General features: G+C 38.1%; 1 protein-coding gene and 1 long non-coding RNA gene across 2 annotated transcripts; one reads left to right on the plus strand and one right to left on the minus strand.

Moving 5' to 3' along the window:
* Positions 1-815: 815 nt before the first annotated feature.
* On the plus strand, positions 816-1,799 carry or6at1 (odorant receptor, family 6, subfamily AT, member 1). Its single transcript, XM_059525630.1, has one exon. The coding sequence runs from the start codon at positions 849-851 to the stop codon at positions 1,797-1,799; it is 951 nt and encodes a 316-aa protein (XP_059381613.1). The 5' UTR covers positions 816-848.
* Positions 1,800-13,665: 11,866 nt separating this feature from the next.
* LOC132116759 (uncharacterized) lies at positions 13,666-15,035 on the minus strand. The gene is made up of 3 exons (XR_009425685.1): positions 14,908-15,035; positions 14,319-14,566; positions 13,666-13,745 (listed from the first exon to the last, which is right to left on the minus strand). It is a non-coding gene; the product is annotated as an uncharacterized LOC132116759 (long non-coding RNA).
* Positions 15,036-16,604: the final 1,569 nt, after the last annotated feature.

Below are 16,604 nucleotides of genomic sequence, written 5' to 3' on the forward strand. Positions count from 1 at the left end.
TATAGTTGTATAAATCTATATATGTTAGGTGTATATATATATATACATGCTAGTTCTATATATCTTTTAGTTGCTACTCTTAATGATGCACCATGAGATGTTGCCGTAGATATAGGATGCACAACATCAGCACTGAAAGTGGCTAATTAAAACAACAACAACAAGAACCCCTCCTTTTTTCTTCTTGAAAGTTACTGCATTTAAAGTCCCTTCTGTTTTTAATGTTTGCCACATAAGAAGACACCACAGTGACAACACTGACTTACTGACTCTCAGCTGCCTCTGACAGAACTGAACTGCAGAATTTAATTGTGTTATGAATGATAATTATATATATAACTGACTTCATTTCATTTCATATTCTATTGTAAGGTTAGTTGAATTTCTCTACATACCCAGAAACTGTCAGACATTTTTAATATTTCAACACATTTTTTAACGCAGTAATATCTGAACTGGCAGAATCTGAACTTCTGCCATATAACACGTTATTATATATAATAGTATTATTAGCTATTTATCACATAATAATATGGAATGTACACTCTTCAATATAAAGGCTCTTTATTGGCATTGTTACTTCTAAGAAGAATCTGTAACATCCCAATAATCTTTCAAATACATGACTTTTATTTAATTTTTTTTTATTGGAAGAAGTAAGTGTGAAATTCTCTTCACACTAAGACTCACACAGACCATGATAAATCACCACCAATGTGCAGCATTATTGCACATTGTGGGAGAAATCTTGAGGAATAAACTGCTCTGTGTTTGTTTTTGTCTTACTGTTGTATCTCACATACATTTTCTTGACCAGGTTAGGATCTGCAAGCTTTCATATCAGCACAATGAACACCAGCAGGCCTGTGGAATATTTCATCCTTGACGGACTGAAGGACAGATACGTGCTTCCCATCTTCTTCATGGTATATGTTTTTGTTCTGAGTGGAAACAGCATGATCATATACCTTGTTAGAACTGACCACAAGCTCAACACTCCTATGTATTTTTTCCTTCATAATTTGTCCTTTTCTGATATTGTGTTCACTTCAGTGACAATTCCCAAAATGCTGTCAGTTTTCCTGGCTGATGACAAAACCATTTCTAAGACAGGATGCTTTTTACAGATGTACTTTTTTCTCTCAACTGGAACGACAGGGCGTGCTTTGTTGACCGTAATGGCTTTTGACCGGTATGTTGCAATCTGTAATCCCCTGCGTTACACCACTATCATGACCAGACAGCACTGTATTCTGTTGACATTTGCTTCTTGGGGTTTTGGGGCCTCTTTAGTGCTGCCTGTAACTATTTGGGCTGCTCAGCTGCCGTTTTGCGGTCCTAATATTGTTAGGCACATGTTCTGCGATCACTCCTCTGTATTGAGCCTTGCCTGTATTGACACCAACAGGAATAGCATTTTGTCCCTAACGTTTGCCCTCATTGCAATTCTCAGTACGTTCCTTCTCATATTAATTTCATATATCTGTATTGGCAAAGCTATGAGAAAAATGAGCAAGGCACAGCAGCTCAAAGTTGCGGCCACTTGTGTGTCCCACCTGATAGTGGTGTGTATCTCGTATATTTCAGCTTCCTTTGTGTATATCTCATATCGGGTAGCTAGATTTGACCCAGGTGTTCGTATAGTCATTGCTGTACTGTACTCTGTGCTGACACCTCTGCTGAATCCCATCATTTACAGTTTGAGGAATAAAGAACTGCAAGATGCAATAAAGAGAGCATTTTGTAGATGCACTATTGCTTTGAAAACCAACAGTAAAACAGTTCCTTCTGTTGCTTAGAATCATCAGAAATCTATTAAAGGTAAAAAGCATTCAATTTATTGCATTAAAAAGTATGAACATAGTCAAAATATGTCTAGCTGTGGAATAATAATAATTAAAATACATACATCTTAAATGTAGGGCTAAATATTTTGTTGTTAAAATTAAAAGGTAAAATTACAAATAATTTTGAAATTGATTCTAATTGGGCATATACAGAACAATATGTTTTTTTTTTTTTGCTTCTGAAAATAAAGCATGCCAAACATGTCACAAAATATTTCTCCCACACATTGTATTTTCAGTAGTGCAAGTAATCAACATACCTATTATTTGACTTAATAGTTTTATAGTTTTTATTTTCATGTAGTATATTTTTATCTATTTACTGTATATTCCAGAAAAACAGTGATTTCTACAGTGCCCGTAAGGTGACTTGTTCGGTTTACTTAGTTTTGTCATGGCCACGACATAATAACTCGTAGGAACGTGATAATATCTCGTGGCCACGAGATATTTATTTGTGTCATATTATGTTGTGGCCACAAGATCATTTTGTCGAGGTAAGGACATTCTTAATTCGTTGTTGAGGGAACGACATGTTTATCTCGTGGCCATGAGTTTAATGCTTAAACAAACCTGCGTGACCATAGCAACTCGGGATTATCAGAGATGGATTCATTAATATGAATCCATGCGTTTGTTTACGCATTAAACTTGTGACCACAAGAAAAACATGTCCTTCCCTCAACATAAGAAGTCGTGGCCACGAGAAATGGATGTTGTTCCCTCAACATAGCATCTCGAGGCCACGACATAACGATGTCGTTACCTCGACAAAATGATATCGTGGCCACAACATATTATCACGTTCCCACGAGTTATTATGTCGTGGCCACGACAAAACTAAGTAAACCGAACAAGTCACCTTACGGGCACCCTAGAGTTCAGATTTATTTTTAATATATGTTTTTAGATTGTTGTTAAAACCATATACTTAATTTAAAATCACACTTGTATTTGAATGGATATTTGAATAGTACCAAGATTGTTTTTACTGTAGACAGTGAAATGAGAAACAAAATACTGAAGAATATGATAAAAGATAAAACATGAATGTCCCAGAATATAAAGAGTTGCATCACTCTCTTCTATGCCGACAAATCCCCAAACTCACACCAGCCACATTGAATCACCAGTACAAAAAAAAAACAGACTCAAGGTGTTCTAAGCACTTGTTCAGCCTATTTCTGACCAGGAACTATATTAGTTGGTTGATAGTTGAACAACAAACAACACTGTAGTTGGAACAACAAATGTATACACTGGATGATGTGCCTGGATTGTCATGGCAATATACAATGCCCTTTTGATCTTAAAGTAAATTCTAATAGACTGTTATAATTATTATTTTTAATATTTTCTATTGTATGTAAAGCAGTTTTTTTTCATATTATATTCTTGTGAATATATAATATATTTCAACAGTTTGTTCAAATAAATTAATTTATGTAAATGCTACATATGATGTTTCTATTTTAATAAATTATATTAATGAGGGAGTGCAAAAAAAAAGTCAATAAAATTAGGCTAGTGAATGAACATGTTGATCTCCTCAAAGCCATTCATCATCTGTCTGGAAGCTGTTCTGGTTGACGTGATGGTGCAAACAGCGGTGTCCCTGTGTGCAGTGATTCCCCTGGGCACTTCAACTAAAAAAGGAGAGGATCAAATTTCGATCACAGCATCGAGGTATGGGCTTTCATCCTTCGAAGATGAAGATTCGGCAGGGCTGCCCCCTTTGGGGGTTGTGGCTGCCGCAGAATTAGACTTGGAGTTGACAGTCATACTTGCACAGGCAGCCGTGAGCATCGGGCTGGAGGTCAATAGACGGCCAAGTCCCGAGCCCTTGCGGCTGGATGAATGGTTTGTCTGGGTGGGATGCCACTCACAACCGCGAACTGTTCCTGTGCCTTTCTTCCCAAAGGTGCATGAGGAGTTGACAAAGTCATGGATGGCCCCTTTCATGGCCAGAAATTGCTTGTCTCTCTTCTCCATCCTCACTAACGTTGATGGCAGGGCGGGCAAGGGGTACATCGACATTCCCCAGGAGAGAGCAGCCACTTGGAGGAATCATACTCGTCTCCCATCAATAGCCTGTAAGTTGATGGTCGCTCTCTCCTTTTGGTGCCACTTGTACAGTATCTGGGGCGTGACTTGCACTGCCCAACCCATCCCGCTGACTCATTTGCACAATTTAACTCGGCTATGTGATTCAGTTTGCCAGGCGACCTCCTAAGTTCAGCAGTGGCAGTCTGAGATGCTCCTGTTTTGGGCAAGGAGATTGCTGTTCTCCTGGCAAAGAATGCAATCAAGCCAGTCCGTACAGCTGAGATGAGGCAGGGGTTTTATAGCCCCTACTTCATCATACCCAAGAAAGGTAGTGGCCTTCAGCCAATACTGGATCCTGAGTCTTGAATCGGGCCCTTCACAGGCTTATGTTCAAGATGTTGATGCAGAAGCACATCATCAGATGCATCCAACCCCAGGATTGGTTTCCAGTAGCCAACCTGAAGGATGCTTACTTTCATGTCTCGATTCTTCCTCGACACAGACCATTTCTACAGTTTGTTTTCAAGGGTCGGTCATGGCAGTACAGGTTCGGCCCCTTCGGGCTTTCCCTGTCCCCACGTGTCTTTACAGAAGTTACACAGGGCACCCTTCCCCCATTACGGGGAAGTGGGCATCAGGATGCTCAGCTATCTAAACGACTAGGTCAAGTCCCGGTCATGAGGGCAGTAGTGTTCAATTCAATCCAATTCAAGTTTATTTGTATAGCGCTTTTTACGACACAATTCATTGAATCATGAATCATTAAAAAGCAACTTTACAGAAAATTTAGTTTCAAAAAATATTTAGTAGTAGCTTACAAGTGGTCACTGTCAGTTTATGTGCATATGACAGCATTTTTCAGAAAAATTAATACAAGACGTAGTCAACCAGATGATGAACATTATTAACAGCAATTTTTATATGATAGCAATATTTGTTAGTTCTGTATGTTGTTTCAGGGTTAGCATCATCTGAGGTCCTCTGAGGGGTCAGCATCATTTCTTCTCAGGTGTTCTGGATCCAGACTGGAGTTTGTTTAAATCCTAGTTACCACGGGATGTAAATCCCATGACAAAACCGAGAAACAAATAGAGACATCATTAGCATAGCTGCTGTCACAAATTATTAGATGCATTATTCGAATGCTTGGCGAAAGAAATGTGTTTTTAATCTAGATTTAAACAGTGTGTCTGAACCCCGAACATTATCAGAAAGGCTATTACAGAATTTGGGAACCAAATGCGAAAAAGCTCTACCTCCTTAGAACTGCCAAAAGTCCAGTGTTTTTTTGACCTTATGGAGCGTGATGGATTGTAACATTGGTAGAAGACCAGTTAGGTATGCAGGAGCTAACCCATTAAGGGCCTTATAGGTAAGTAAAGATAATTTGTTGTGTGTTTAAAGTTGGGGCTTCGGGTCAACTGGGAACAGAGAAAACTCTCCCCAGTGGAGACGATCTCTTTTCTCGGAGTGGAGTTAGACTTTATAGTATGATTTGAACCATGGTAATGCACTTCCATTAATGTAAACAAAGTTTTCTCATGGTCGTTGGTTTTGAATGCAGTGCTATGATCCAGTAGCACTAAAAGAGAGATACAACCATGATCAGATAATAAGAGCTGGTCATTTGTGATTCTAATGAGAGCAGTCTTCACACTATGATGCGGTCTAAATCCTTTCTAGAAATTCTTACAGATACCATTTTTCTCTAAGAAGAAATAAAGAAGAAGAAGAAGAAGAAAGGGAGATTCGAAATCAGTCTGTAATTAACTAGATCTTTTGGGTCAAGTTGTGTTTTTTTTTAATGAGAGACTTAATAACAGCCAATTTGAAGGTTTTGGGGACATATCCTAATGACAATGATGAATTAATAGTCAGAAGAGGATCTACAACTTCTGGAATCACTAGGGCTGTTCGATTCCACAATTTTTGGAATCGATTCCTCACTGTTGTTTTCGATTGGAAAATTTTGAAAATAATCTCTGAATCGTTTTTTTTTTATTTTTTTTATTGAAAATATAATATTTTATCTCACAACTATTGTAATTATGGCTTAGGAGAATTGTGCTTCTGAAACGAAAGGCTACATCCTAAAATTCAAATGATCAATACCGGCTCGTTTTCTTTCTGTTTATTTTCGTGAATTTAAATGTGTGCAGCCTTTGTCGGATGTAGCCTTCCGTTTGAGAGACTCCCATAGACAAGTTTTGTTGAACTCAAAAAGACTCTGAATGTGGAGTCGATTCCCCTTGATGGAAGCGATTCCACTCTCGATTCCCAAAGCCTCGGAATCGAGGAAATCGATTCTTTTTGGAATCGATTCCCAGCCCTAGGAATCACCTCTTTTAGGAGCTTAGATGAAATATGGTCTAACATACAAACTTAGATTAATTAACAAGTTTATAAACTTCTTTACTTTAGCTGACGGCTGCATGGTTGTATCTCTAATAGTATCGATCTTGGAATTAAATTAGTTCATCAAGTCATTATTGCTGTGCTTTTGGGTAATGTCAACACCTGTTGATGCTTTATTTTTCATTATTTTTGCCTTTATTAACTGTATTGAATAAATACTTGGTGCTATGTTTGTTTGTTTTTCTAAAAGAGACAAAAAGTAATCAGAACAGAGGATTGCCGCGGAGCCAGAGCTGTTTATAACTTCAGACCAAGTGTGAGAGCAGGCTACCATTCCTGCCACAAGGGAGAAAGCCATGGCCAGAGTGATTGCAGTGAGGTGGTCTGCCCATTCCACCATGGCTGAGGGTGAACTATTTATGGATCTGGGTGAATGGAAAGCGGAGGGAGACCTTGTGGACTGGTCCCCTCTCCTCCCTCCTTTGTCAGAGCCCTCAGTAACACTTTATTTTACAGTACGTGTACTTCCCTGGTACATACATGGTAAATATCCTGTACCTACAGGCAAATGCGTGGTAACACAAGGCACTTACCTGAACTGTATGTACATGGTAACTAATAAGAAACCCGGCTGTACTTAACAGTCGTACGTGCATGGTAATTAGTTTGTATGTACATACAAGTGTTGGCACTTACAGGTAGTGTCTATACATCATAACTAATTAGATACTTTACTGTAACTACTAATGTAAATACATGGTAAATATGTAGTACTGACGGACAAGTGTGAATGTACAAACATGCACTTACATTATCTGTATATGGCAACTGATAAGAAACATTACTGTACATCCTAATGGTATGTACATGGTTGTTACAACCCCTTGGCTCAAGGAGCAGCAACATGAATGGGGAGTGCCAAACACATAATCAAATTTGAAACTTTTAATATTTACTCAAGAAAAACAGACATATCTATATTTAAGGTAAAGAAAAAAGAATTATACAAACACAAAAACAACAACGACATTAAGCCCTGGACTGGAGAGAGTAAAAAGTCAGCATGTCCTCCCAGCAGCGAGACCAGCAGAGACCAAGCCCAATTCTTCCTCTCGATGGGGAGAAAACCAGCATCTTATCAGCAGCATGGTTAATCAACCAATTCTCCACACCTGTGACACAGCAATTAACCTGGAGACCCAAAAAGTGTTACCCAGAGACACCTACTGGAAAAAATAATAAAGTACACCAGCCCCTGGGAACATCACACCTCCCTCCCAAAAACAGAGGCCCTTATAAAAAGGTACTCTGTAAACATAATACAGAAAAACATCACATACACAGAACATAATCCATCATGGGATAAGATTTTTACTAGACTTAAATTTCAAACAAAATTATTGGTTCCGCTCAACATCTCTCCTTCATCACCTACCCCTTCTCAACTCCACCTCTCAATACTCTCAGGCGCCTTGAGAATATAAATGAGGTGAACTAAAGAAGGACAAGAACCAACAGTATTGTACTAGGTTACTCGTTCAATGGAGCTCGTGATAAAGTATCCGCCATAATATTATCCACCCCTTTAATATGACGAATATCGAGACTGTAAGACTGCAAGAATAAAGCCCAACGAATAAGTCGTTGATTTGGACTATGCAAGGACTGTAAAAAGGTAAGAGGGTTGTGGTCTGTAAATACTACCAGAGATACAGAACCTCCCCCCACATACACGTCGAAATACTGTAAAGCCCAAATTAATGCAAACAACTCTTTTTCAATAGTTGAATAATTTCTCTGGCACAAATTAAACTTCTTAGAAAAGAAGCTAATTGGCTGATCAATGCCGTTGTCATCTTTCTGCAATAATGCAGCTCAAGCACCCAGTCCACTCGCGTCTACCTTTAAATGGAAAGGACAATCCCAACAAGGTGCTGTTAATACAGGAGCAGAACTCAGCAACAGTTTGGCATTATCAAAAGCATGTTGACAAATTGAGGACCATTCATATTTCCGTTTGCCTTTTAACAAATCTGTTAAAGGAGCAACCACTGTTGAGAAATTTTCACAGAATTTTCGATAGTACCCAATCATTCCTAAAAATCTCATCAACTCTTTCTATGTAGAAGGAACTGGGAACTTATCAATGGCATGGACTTTTGCCCGGACAGGACAGACTTTACCCTGTCCTACCACATTTCCCAAATAAACCACAGTGGCACGTGCAAATTCACATTTCGCTAAATTTACAGTCAACTTTGCTGTCTCAAGATGAGTAAATAAAGTGCGCAATTGACAAAGATGTTCCTCCCATGTTTGACTATACACTACTACATCGTCCAGATATACTGCACATCCTTCAAGCCCAGAGATTACCAAATTCATCAGGAGCTGGAATGTAGCTGGAGCATTCCGAAGACCAAAACTCATACGCTTATAAGAATATAATCCAGAAGATGTCGTAAAAGCACAGACTTCCTGAGAACGAGAAGTCAGGGGTACCTGATAATAACCTTGAAGTAGATCAATCTTCGTAACAAACTTAGCAGACCCCACCAAATCAATGCAGTCTTCGATTCTTGGAAGTGGAAAAGAGGCAGATCTAGTAACAGCGTTCAATCTCCTATAATTGGTACAAAACCTAAATGTTCCATCGGGCTTCGCAACTAAAAGACAAGGAGAAGCCCAACTGGAACCAGACCGTTCCACAAGTCCATTCTCCAAAAGATATTGTACCTCGGATTCTAAAAGTTTTTGTTTTTCCGGAGACACTCTATAAAATCGTTGCCGAATAGGTGGGGAATCACCAACATCAATATCATGCTGGATCATGTAAGTACACGAAGGAATATCAGCAAAAAGCACTTGAAACTCCTTTATCAGATGTATTAATTCCTCACAACTGTCCTGAGATAAATGCCCAAGCATAACCTCCAATTTACTCAACTGCTCAGAATTTCAAAGTCTGGGTTGAATTAAACATTCGTCAAAAATATCCTTCTCAACCCCACTTTCACCCCCCACAGCAATCGCAACAGATTTAATTTCAGCACCTCCAACAACGTCGTGTAGTCCCATTTTTGGAAACAAATAAGGCTTCAATAGAATCACATGACACAACTGAGCCGCCTTCTTTCTATTTGGAGTGGAAATCATATAGTTTTGTTCTGAAAGTTTTTTGAGCACAGTAAAAGGTCCAGAAAATCTGGCAGCAAGAGAGGAACCAGTCTTCGGAAGCATCACCAAAACCTGATCTCCTGAACTGAACTCCCTACTTTCTGCCTTACGATTAAACCAGGTTTTCATTTTAGATTGTGCCCCTTACCCAGATTTTCACGGGCTAATGTACCGGCCAAATACAACCTAAATCGGAATCCATTTACATAATCCAAAAGATTTGTTGGTGGTTCAGTTTCCAATAAATTATCCCGCAAAAGCGCAAGCGGTTCCCTTACCGTATGTCCAAATACTAGATCATTAGGGCTGAAACCCAAACTTTCTTGAATGACCTCACGAGCAGCAAGCATCAACCAAGGAAGTCCCTCCTCCCAGTCTTTCATCAATTCAGTACAGTACGTTCTCAACAACTGTTTCAATGTTTGGTAAAGCGTTCAAGGAATCCCTGACTCTCAGGATGAAAAGCACTGCTCTTGTGATGATCTACTCGCAACGGTTTTAGAATTTGGGCAAACATATGTGATGTAAAATTTGTTCCCCTGTCCTACTGAATTACATGAGGAATTCCAAATATGGAAATAAATTGAGTCAAAGCTTTCACTACAGACCTTGTAGTAAAATTTCGCAACGGATACACAGCAGGATATCACGTGGTTTGGCACATCACCGTCAACATATAGATGGAGCCAGATTTAGAAGGAGGTAATGGCCCCACACAATCAATCAATACTCAACGGGATTCTTCACCACAGGTATAGGATACAATGGAGCAGGAGATAACACTTCATTCGGTTTTCCGACCAATTGACAGACATGGCAAGTCTTTATAAAAGCAGCCACGTCTTGCTTTAATCGAGGCCAAAAGAAATAACGCATCACACTGTGATAGGTTTTCTTTACTCCAAAGTGACCAGCAATGTCTCCGTGAGCGGTTTTTAAAATGAACTCCCGCAATCCCTTTGGTACCACTATCTGAACCACCGGGTCACCCAGAATTTTATCATAACACGGCGTCCATTTACGAAGTAACAATCCGTTCTGTGTAAAATACCCGCTAGCCAAACTTTTCATCTCATATTCTGTTTTAACAGATTCAAACAATGCGTTCAGCTGCCCATCATTTTTTTGCTCTACAATCAAATCCTGCAGAGAAACCGATGGAACAAACCAAGACAAATTCCTAGAAAGATCATAAGGAAATCCCTCCTGGTCTTCATACTCATCCATACCTTTGTTCTTACTCATCGCTCGTGTTACGGCACAGGAACAGAAAACTTCAGGCAGTTCTTGCACACATTTGTCTGACTCGACCAAGCAAACCGGAGTAGTTTTAACAACAGGAAACACTTCTGTACCCATATTTTACTCCCCGCCAAATTATTTCCAAAAATCAAATCCACCCCCTCAATAGGCAAAACTGATCTTAATGCAATTTCCACCTCACCTTTCCCGACATCAGATTCCAACTGAACTCGGTGCAGAGGAGCCGAAAACACGTCTAATCCAATACCTTGAATTAGAACGCTTTTCCCCGTATCTAATTTTGAAGAAAACGGTAGTTTCGAATCCAATAAGAAAGATTCAGATGATCCTGTGTCATGTAATATCATAACAGGCACTCTCGTAAAATCTTTCAACGACACAGTCCCCATAGTTATAAACAGTTCATATCCTGCTTGCAAAAGACCCTTATTTCCCCCGTAAGTCTTTGCGTCTCCTACCTCTGATTTCAAAATCAAACCAGTAGTAGACACGAGACCCACAGCTTTTGGAACCACGGACTTATACTTATTTCTTAATATAGGGCACTCCTTTTTCCAATGACCCTTTTCCAAACAATACCTGCAACTCGAATCTGGATCCAGTTTCCTAACATGCTCTGATCGGTTTGGACTCATTCTCAGTGCATTTCTGCTGTTACTTGGCTTTCCATAAAAATAATCACTGGTGTTTTTGTGAATTAGTACATATTCGTCTGCAAGAATGGCAGCCTCAGCAACCGTTGTCACCTTATGTTCATTCACATACATCCCGACACTCTCTGGAATAATATTCTTAAACTGCTCCAAAACTATTAGATTAAAAAGCTCACAACGATGTACGCCAACGATTAAAGAGATTTGTCAATTCTCCTGCCACTTGAACATGCGTTTTACGCTCATCTTTTTTCCAACCTCTAAAACGTCGTCGATTCGCTTCAGGGACAAGTTCATATGCTTTTAAAACTGGCTCTTTTACTACCTTATATTTCTTTAGATTTTCAGAAGAAAGTGAAATGAATGCTTCCTGAGCTTTTCCTTCCAAAACACTTTGTAGTAAGAGTTCAGCATCGTTCCATCCTACTTTAAACAATTGCTCTTTTGAAAGACACTCTAATTTACCCATCGTAGGAGCAACAATAAAATCCTGTAACAAATCCATTCTAATTTTACTTTGTTACTAAAAGAACGTTTGAACAACACAGTATGTAATACTCACCAAAGCCAACAGGTCACACTTCAACTGCCAGAAAAATTTGTTAAAGCCACTCCGTATCTAAATAATATACATACATAACTAATTCTACTCAACCCTAGTCTTCGGCACGCCCACATGCAGCTCAACTGCTAACCAGTCTACCCGCGTCCGACGCACCAAAAACAACAAACTAAAATAACAAACTAAAATAACAAAAAGCGTTAAGTGCTCTTCAGCCTAACACGGGGTTATTTTTGGCTTATGCAGTCTAAACCGCAACATCTGAGCAATTTAGTGTAACTATTGGACAATTTTAACTTTCTCTCTCCAGTTCAAAACCACTAATCAAAACAAAAATACATTAATATGGCACTCCCCAAAACTTATTTTACCCAACCAATAATTTTACCTAAAGAATAAACCAACTGTAATTCTAAAGAATTACCCAAATCACAATTCTAATTAAAGAATCATCCAAATCACAACTCTAAAGAATTGTCCAAATCATAATTCTAATTAAAGAATTATCCAAACCCTAAGCCAATTTAGTTAATCCCGGACGAGACCCCATATGTTACAACCCCTTGGCTCAAGGAGCAGCAACATGAATGGGGAGTGCCAAACACATAATCAAATTTGAAACTTTTAATATTTAATCAAGAAAAACAGACATAACTATATTTAAGGTAAAGAAAAAAGAATTATACAAACACAAAAACAACGACATTAAGCCCTGGACTGGAGAGAGTAAAAAGTCAGCATGTCCTCCCAGCAGCGAGACCAGCAGAGACCAAGCCCAATTCTTCCTCTCGATTGGGAGAAAACCAGCATCTTATCAGCAGCATGGTTAATCAACCAATTCCAAGTAGGGGTAATTGCAGCCTGGAGCAATGGGTGTGGCAAAAAATGGGCGTGTCGAAAGGTTTCTCATTGGTGGAAAGAAAGATAGGGGGCGTGGCAAAAGGTTTAGCGAAAACTGGCTGTTCCGCCTAAAGGCGAGCCATACTCTTAATCGCTATTGGCCTATAGATTAATAGAAAGCGATAAATTAAACACATAATCCTATAAAACCAATTGAAATTCATACAATGTAAAAACAGCGTTAATGATGTAAAGAATATTATTTTAAATTACTTTCGAGTAATTTAAAATAAGAAAGTAAGTATCTTCAAAATGGCTTACTGACGTAATCACCACCGCACGTTTAGGTCTTAGTTTATCAATAATCAAAAACAGATTACAATTATTTTTGAGAATACAAACGTCTCTTAACACGGTTAGTCGCACTTGCTGTTCTTAAGTTAAAGTCATTTAAAGTCAGCTGTATTTGTTAACATTAGTGAACTAACAAGAACAAACAACGTACATTAACTAACCAAGTTTAATAAATACTGTATCAAATGTATTGCTCATAGTTAATGTTAGTTAATACATCAGTCAACAAATGAAACTTTATTGTAAAGTGTTACACTAGAAAACTAGGTTTTGCCTGATAGAGAAAAATAAATATGACAAAACCATTAAATTATCAAATTAAAAAATTAGTCAGAAGAGTTAAGTAACCTTGTTTTAAGTGCCATAAACCAATTAAGCAAACAGACACAGCTTTATCCACTAAAACATTTATTTAGCTTTCAGTTTCAGTCACCAATTCAAGTAAAAGGATAGATAGATAGATAGATAGATAGATAGATAGATAGATAGATAAACCACTCATTCATTAATTAATTCATTCAGAAAGCTGTGAAGATGCCCTTCTTTCTAAGACCACAGTATCTACAGCCATCACACATCTGCTGAGCTCCAACTCCACTCTGTGTGCCCTCCTTACATCTGGACTGACAGACTTTCAGTCAACCATACCTACACAAGAGAAAAACAAATGTTGAGAGATTCAAAAAAGAAGTAACCAATAAGTAGAATAAAATATCCAATATAACAAGCAGCGCAAGTGTATGAGAGTGCAAGTCTTCACTGAGTACCAAAAGTACATATGCTTCCTGTGCATGGTTTCTAAAAGAATGGAATCAGAAAAAAGTTGACTGGCACTCATCTATACCACAGGTTATACTAATATTTACATTTACATTTATTCATTTAGCAGACGCTTTTATTTAAATCGACTTAGAAATGAGGACAAAGTGGAAGCAATCAAAAACAACAAAAATAGCAATGATATAAGAGCTATAACAAGTCTCAGTTAGGTTAACACAGTACACATAGCAAGGTCTTTTAAATAATATAATAAATAAAAAGAAAACAGATAGAATAGAAAAAGAATAGAGCAAGCTATTTCGTTCATGTGCATGTACCACTCTAGCATGTTGGATTAACTTCAAAAGAGTGAATGTCTTCCGAGTGCACTTTGGGCGATGGTACAGTCAAGGCATGAGGATCTAATACAAGAGGCAAATCATTCAGAGTAAAGTTACTGACAGTGCTTGTCTCCATCTTCTAATGTTGACAATGTGCCTCTGAAGGAAAGTCAGTGTCTTTCTCAGGTGTGGTGGATATGCAATGTTGAAAGCAAAATACACACAGAAGGCTGTTATGAAGGCTTCATCAAGGCTGGTGCACTGGCACACATCTATTCCATCTTCTGTCACCACACCCTCCTCCTATGATTGCCATTTTACAGTCAGTATCCATCAGGTGTATGGTAGGAAAGGTGTAGCCGGGTCCCCCTTTCATAAAATAAATAAATAAAAAGAATAACAACAACAACAATAATAATAATAATAATAACGAGAAAAAAAAGAAAACACTTTTCAGATTCATCAGATTCTGTTCCATTCTCTTTGGCTCAGACAGTGTAGCTACATACACTGCAGAACTGCAGAAACAATCAGAAGCTAATGTATAAGGTTCACAATATACGATTGCAAATCTTACATTGTTTTCTAAAACTATTGCTTTAAATTTTTAACAGATGGGCTAAAAAGGTACAGAAGAATAAAATATTACCTGAAAAGATTTGAAACAAGATATTTTACAGTTGATTAGTTTTTTTCTTTAATATTCTCACTCCAGCAGGTGTCCTTAAGTATGTGTATTTTTTGAGTACATCCTCCACAGACATTCCTTCCGTGCTTTCTCAGCGTCTCCAGGAGCATGTTCCTGTCGTGTGGTCTTTGACCGTCGAGGGGTCTGGATGTGTTTTCTGACTTCACATGTGCCTCAACAGACACTGAATCCTCCCCAACACAAGCTTCCTTCATCAGAACAACAGAAACATGTCATGCTTAGACCATGACAGATATGAAAAACATCTAAATACTTACTGAACAAGGTGTTTTAGATATAAAAAAATAATAAAAACATTGAACTGCATAAACATTAAGATGATTGTCAGGCAGTGAAGAAGTGGAGTACATACAAAAAGGATTTAAATATCTGTAGTACATTATCTTCCTTACATTAACCTGCACTAAGTGAAAATGTAAAATTGATTAACAGTGCAAAAATAAATTATGCATATGGCAGTGTGCTTACATATTCTACAGTAACCTGCCAGTGGAGCATGTTCTGCTTTACATTTCAGGTTTAGGGATGTGTCAGATGTGCTCAAAACACAAACTTGACTGATTGTCATTTTCCAGCAAATAAAGATTACAACATCTTGTTACTACAATATTGTGTGTGATTATGTTGATAGAGATAAATAAATGGTTTAAAAACAATTTAACTTACACAGTCATTTCTTTCTATATTTCTCTGGAAAGGTTTCTTCAAAACCAGTGTATTGACAGCTTGAATATAATCTGCATTAGTTGGAGACCTGGCAGAAAGGTAGAAACAAACTCTAAATTAGAGTTTTTTTCATTTTTATTTTGTCTAATCGTCTTCAGATTGTGAATTGATCATAGTACAGTTGCAATAGAGGTGGTAATAATTATTATACTTACAGGATGTATTCTGTACTCTATTGTACAAAAAGGATGCAGATATAAACAATCATCTCTGAAGGATTCGCCGACGATGCGGTCATCGTTTTGTCTCACTGTACATATGTCTGTCAACAACAATAAACTAATTACTAAAGCTGCAAGATATAACGCAAAGGAAAAATTATGATCGTATTGTAACAAACTTATCTTATATAAAGTATAGATAAACGTATAAACGATGAATAATTACCTCACGTCTTATCACCGCCACCTTGTCTAAGGAAATTACGTAAATATATATTTACTGCTGATTGGCCAGCACAGTAAAACTCCTTTCACCAATGAGAAACCTTTTGGCACGCCCCTACCTTTTGGCACACCCCTACCTTTCGGCGCGCCCATTGCTCCAGGCTGCAGCTACCCCTGTCTCACCAATTCTCCACACCTGTGACACAGCAATTAACCTGGAGACTCAAAAAGTGTTACCCAGAGACACCTACTGGACAAAATAATAAAGTACACCAGCCCCTGGGAACATCACAATGGTAAATATGTAGCACTTAAGTATGGTTAATAACAGCCACAAACAAACAGGGTACATTCATGATAACTAATGTGAAACTATTTGTGCTTACCAAAACTTTCAAGTCATCATGGTACATGCTTTGGAAGTTGGTTAGGAACACTGTGCAGCTCTGGATAATGTTAATACTCAGCAGGCACAGTCCTTTTAAATAGGGATTTCGACATATGATAAGTTGTAAGTGTTAATATGAGTCTAGTAGCTACTGTATAAGTCCAAAGTAAAATGTGTCTACACGTATAATTATTATTG

This window comes from Carassius carassius, chromosome 36, assembly GCF_963082965.1.
Source record: "Carassius carassius chromosome 36, fCarCar2.1, whole genome shotgun sequence".
Lineage (NCBI taxonomy): Eukaryota > Metazoa > Chordata > Actinopteri > Cypriniformes > Cyprinidae > Carassius > Carassius carassius.